Source organism: Borostomias antarcticus, assembly GCF_949987555.1.
Source record: "Borostomias antarcticus genome assembly, chromosome: 15".
NCBI lineage: Eukaryota > Metazoa > Chordata > Actinopteri > Stomiiformes > Stomiidae > Borostomias > Borostomias antarcticus.
Genome location: NC_140248.1, coordinates 4,781,930 through 4,788,487, shown reverse-complemented (window position 1 = coordinate 4,788,487; position 6,558 = coordinate 4,781,930). Strand labels below are relative to the sequence as shown.

At 38.2% G+C, this 6,558-nt stretch overlaps 1 protein-coding gene across 1 annotated transcript in view; it reads right to left on the bottom strand.

Annotated features, from left to right (window-relative positions):
• The window catches only part of tiam1a (TIAM Rac1 associated GEF 1a), a gene marked incomplete at its 5' end in the record, with an annotated part of 14,347 nt that extends 8,003 nt beyond the window's left edge, over positions 1 to 6,344 (bottom strand). The window contains 2 exons of the mRNA XM_084449849.1: positions 5,799 to 5,867; positions 6,126 to 6,344. Coding sequence (XP_084305975.1) covers positions 5,799 to 5,867; positions 6,126 to 6,344 — 288 coding nt within the window. The remainder of the gene's footprint in view (positions 1 to 5,798; positions 5,868 to 6,125) is intronic.
• Positions 6,345 to 6,558: the final 214 nt, after the last annotated feature.

The following is a 6,558-nucleotide window of genomic DNA, read 5'->3' as shown; positions in this document are numbered from 1 at the left end:
GTGCACACTGGGAGAACAGCCTTAGTCCAGACGCTAGCAGACTAGTGCACACTGGGAGAACAGCCTTAGTCCAGACGCTAGCAGACTAGTGCACACTGGGAGAACAGCCTTAGTCCAGACGCTAGCAGACTAGTGCACACTGGGAGAACAGCCTTAGTCCAGACGCTAGCAGACTAGTGCACACTGGGAGAACAGCCTTAGTCCAGACGCTAGCAGACTAGTGCACACTGGGAGAACAGCCTTAGTCCAGACGCTAGCAGACTAGTGCACACTGGGAGAACAGCCTTAGTCCAGACGCTAGCAGACTAGTGCACACTGGGAGAACAGCCTTAGTCCAGACGCTAGCAGACTAGTGCACACTGGGAGAACAGCCTTAGTCCAGACGCTAGCAGACTAGTGCACACTGGGAGAACAGCCTTAGTCCAGACGCTAGCAGACTAGTGCACACTGGGACCTACCTACCTACCTACCTACCTACCTACCTACCTAACTACCCACCTACCTACGTACCTACAGTACCTACCGTACCTACCGTACCTACCTGCATACCCACCTACCTACTGTACCTACCTACCCACCTAATGTACCCATCCACCCACCCACCCATCCATCCATCAAATATGAGTGAGTAAATCCAGGACCCCTACAGCATACTGCAGGGCTGCACATGCAAGCTATATAAAGCCTTACTCACAACACCAGGTGCAGAGAAATCAACTGAATCAGTCAAAATTCACCAAATCAAATCCAACTGTATGCGTACAGTATAGCGCATTTAATACACAGAGGCAACACAGTGTGCCTTACAGAGAGCAATGGGGGGGGGGGGGGGGGCTTAGGTCCCACCCCTACATATTCCAGAGGGAAGCAAAAACCCATTCAAATCCATTCAAATCATCACTCCCAGTGGACACCAGAACTAAACAAACAAATCTTTCTTTCATACCAGAAAGCAAAACGAACGCAGCCTTGAACAACCAACTATTGATCTGACTAATATTTTTAGCTTTTAAGATTAATGGTCATTCAAATTGCTCTTGCCATGACAGATGCATCTACCTGGGGTCCTCTAGCATGTGTCTGAAGTGGAATTAGTGATTGGGAACAGTTTTTATTATTATAAAAATAATAAAAATTAAGTAACGAACACCTTGTGTTTTAGTACACATTTACAGGCCTTTATTTCTCCTCGGGGAAACACTAATACTGAATACCTTATACCACTGATCCAAACCACTAAAACACTAATACTGAATACCTTATACCACTGATCCAAACAACTAAAACACTAATACTGAATACCTTATACCACTGATCCAAACAACTAAAACACTAATACTGAATACCTTATACTACTGATCCAAACAACTAAAACACTAATACTGAATACATTATACCACTGATCCAAACCACTAAAACACTAATACTGAATACCTTATACTACTGATCCAAACCACTAAAACACTAATACTGAATACCTTATACTGCTGATCCAAACCACTAAAACACTAATACTGAATACCTTATACTACTGATCCAAACCACTAAAACACTAATACTGAATACCTTATACTACTGATCCAAACCACTAAAACACTAATACTGAATACTACTGATCCAAACAACTAAAACACTAATACTGAATACCTTATACCACTGATCCAAACCACTAAAACACTAATACTGAATACCTTATACTGCTGATCCAAACCACTAAAACACTAATACTGAATACCTTATACCACTGATCCAAACCACTAAAACACTAATACTGAATACCTTATACTGCTGATCCAAACCACTAAAACACTAATACTGAATACCTTATACTACTGATCCAAACCACTAAAACACTAATACTGAATACCTTATACTGCTGATCCAAACCACTAAAACACTAATACTGAATACCTTATACTACTGATCCAAACCACTAAAACACTAATACTGAATACTACTGATCCAAACCACTAAAACAATAATACTGAATACCTTATACTACTGATCCAAACCACTAAAACACTAATACTGAATACCTTATACTGCTGATCCAAACCACTAAAACACTAATACTGAATACTACTGATCCAAACAACTAAAACACTAATACTGAATACCTTATACCACTGATCCAAACCACTAAAACACTAATACTGAATACTACTGATCCAAACAACTAAAACACTAATACTGAATACCTTATACTACTGATCCAAACCACTAAAACACTAATACTGAATACATTATACCACTGATCCAAACCACTAAAACACTAATACTGAATACCTTATACTGCTGATCCAAACAACTAAAACACTAATACTGAATACCTTATACTACTGATCCAAACCACTAAAACACTAATACTGAATACCTTATACCACTGATCCAAACAACTAAAACACTAATACTGAATACCTTATACTACTGATCCAAACCACTAAAACACTAATACTGAATACCTTATACCACTGATCCAAACCACTAAAACACTAATACTGAATACCTTATATCACTGATCCAAACAACTAAAACACTAATACTGAATACATTATACCACTGATCCAAACCACTAAAACACTAATACTGAATACATTATACCACTGATCCAAACCACTAAAACACTAATACTGAATACCTTATACCACTGATCCAAACCACTAAAACACTAATACTGAATACCTTATATCACTGATCCAAACAACTAAAACACTAATACTGAATACCTTATACCACTGATCCAAACAACTAAAACACTAATACTGAATACTACTGATCCAAACCACTAAAACATTAATACTGAATACCTTATACTACTGATCCAAACCACTAAAACACTAATACTGAATACCACTGATCCAAACAACTAAAACACTAATACTGAATACTACTGATCCAAACCACTAAAACACTAATACTGAATACCACTGATCCAAACCACTAAAACACTAATACTGAATACCTTATACTACTGATCCAAACCACTAAAACACTAATACTGAATACCTTATACTGCTGATCCAAACAACTAAAACACTAATACTGAATACCTTATACTACTGATCCAAACCACTAAAACACTAATACTGAATACCTTATACTACTGATCCAAACAACTAAAACACTAATACTGAATACCTTATACTACTGATCCAAACAACTAAAACACTAATACTGAATACCTTATACTACTGATCCAAACCACTAAAACACTAATACTGAATACCTTATACTGCTGATCCAAACCACTAAAACACTAATACTGAATACCTTATACTACTGATCCAAACCACTAAAACACTAATACTGAATACCTTATACTACTGATCCAAACAACTAAAACACTAATACTGAATACCTTATACTACTGATCCAAACAACTAAAACACTAATACTGAATACCTTATACTACTGATCCAAACCACTAAAACACTAATACTGAATACCTTATACCACTGATCCAAACCACTAAAACACTAATACTGAATACTACTGATCCAAACCACTAAAACACTAATACTGAATACCTTATACTACTGATCAAAACCACTAAAACACTAATACTGAATACCTTATACTACTGATCCAAACAACTAAAACACTAATACTGAATACCTTATACTACTGATCCAAACAACTAAAACACTAATACTGAATACCTTATACTACTGATCCAAACCACTAAAACACTAATACTGAATACCTTATACTGCTGATCCAAACCACTAAAACACTAATACTGAATACCTTATACTACTGATCCAAACCACTAAAACACTAATACTGAATACCTTATACTACTGATCCAAACAACTAAAACACTAATACTGAATACCTTATACTACTGATCCAAACAACTAAAACACTAATACTGAATACCTTATACTACTGATCCAAACCACTAAAACACTAATACTGAATACCTTATACCACTGATCCAAACCACTAAAACACTAATACTGAATACCTTATACTGCTGATCCAAACCACTAAAACACTAATACTGAATACTACTGAACCAAACCACTAAAACAATAATACTGAATACCTTATACTACTGATCCAAACCACTAAAACACTAATACTGAATACCTTATACTACTGATCCAAACCACTAAAACACTAATACTGAATACCTTATACTGCTGATCCAAACCACTAAAACACTAATACTGAATACCTTATACCACTGATCCAAACAACTAAAACACTAATACTGAATACCTTATACTGCTGATCCAAACCACTAAAACACTAATACTGAATACCTTATACTGCTGATCCAAACCACTAAAACACTAATACTGAATACTACTGATCCAAACAACTAAAACACTAATACTGAATACCTTATACCACTGATCCAAACCACTAAAACACTAATACTGAATACTACTGATCCAAACAACTAAAACACTAATACTGAATACCTTATACTACTGATCCAAACCACTAAAACACTAATACTGAATACATTATACCACTGATCCAAACCACTAAAACACTAATACTGAATACCTTATACTGCTGATCCAAACAACTAAAACACTAATACTGAATACCTTATACTACTGATCCAAACCACTAAAACACTAATACTGAATACCTTATACCACTGATCCAAACAACTAAAACACTAATACTGAATACCTTATACTACTGATCCAAACCACTAAAACACTAATACTGAATACCTTATACCACTGATCCAAACAACTAAAACACTAATACTGAATACCTTATACCACTGATCCAAACAACTAAAACACTAATACTGAATACCTTATACCACTGATCCAAACAACTAAAACACTAATACTGAATACCTTATACTACTGATCCAAACCACTAAAACACTAATACTGAATACCTTATACCACTGATCCAAACAACTAAAACACTAATACTGAATACCTTATACCACTGATCCAAACAACTAAAACACTAATACTGAATACATTATACCACTGATCCAAACAACTAAAACACTAATACTGAATACCTTATACTACTGATCCAAACAACTAAAACACTAATACTGAATACCTTATACCACTGATCCAAACAACTAAAACACTAATACTGAATACCTTATACCGCTGATCCAAACCACTAAAACACTAATACTGAATACCTTATACTACTGATCCAAACCACTAAAACACTAATACTGAATACCTTATACTACTGATCCAAACCACTAAAACACTAATACTGAATACCTTATACTGCTGATCCAAACCACTAAAACACTAATACTGAATACCTTATACTACTGATCCAAACCACTAAAACACTAATACTGAATACCTTATACTACTGATCCAAACCACTAAAACACTAATACTGAATACCTTATACCACTGATCCAAACCACTAAAACACTAATACTGAATACCTTATACTACTGATCCAAACCACTAAAACACTAATACTGAATACCACTGATCCAAACCACTAAAACACTAATACTGAATACCACTGATCCAAACCACTAAAACACTAATACTGAATACCACTGATCCAAACCACTAAAACACTAATACTGAATACCTTATACCACTGATCCAAACCACTAAAACACTAATACTGAATACCTTATACTGCTGATCCAAACAACTTCACAGGCAAAACCGCATGTTTGGGGGTGCGGAGGAATTTGCAGAGATAATTGTGGACATGCGTACGTACGGTCGACCCTATATCCAGTCATTGTGTTATGGAATGAAGGTATAGATATCAGTGGAGAGAGGGTGACCCTGGTCTCCAGCGGAGGTGGTCTCTCCCTGGGGTCTCACCTCATCCTGGGACAGGAAGCTCTCCTTCTGCAGGGGCGTCAGGAAGCGCTCGATCAGACAGCTCAGGTCCTGCGCAAAACACACAGGGTTCAGCGTGTGTGTGTGTGTGTGTCTCATCACCACAGGTGAGTCTAATCCAGCTGTATGCTTGTAATGAATTGTGAGCTGTGCCAAAGCTCCCAAACAGGTGTGAGACAAATCCATTATCAAGCATGCTAACAACACAGCATGCACACTCACACTCACACACGCACGTGTGCACACACACACACACACACACACACGCGCACCAGCATAACAGAATAAAGGACTAATGACGTTAATTACTTTGACGTAGGTCCTCTCCGTGTCCACCAGCTCGTTAATGACCTTGCGTAGTTTGTCTGCGTGGGACAGCTGTCTCTGGGCGGCGGGCATGGCCGACACCGGGCTGGGGGAGAGGGAGGAGGAGGAGGAGGAGGAAGAGGGGGAGGATGCCGGGCATTCTGGGGGATTCATGTCATGGAGGCTGCGGCAGAAAGCAGTTACCTGCTCTGTACTCTGTGGAGAGAGGGGAGGGGTGAGAGAGAGACAGAGAGGAGGGAGAGAGAGAGAGAGAGACAGAGAGGAGGAGAGAGAGGGGGGAGTGAGAGAGAGGGGGAGAGGAGGAGAGAGAGACAGAGAGAGGAGGGAGTGAGAGAGAGGGGGAGAGGGAGAGAGACAGAGAAGAGGAGAGAGAGACAGAGGGGAAGAGAGACAGAGGAGGAGAGAGAGGGTGTGA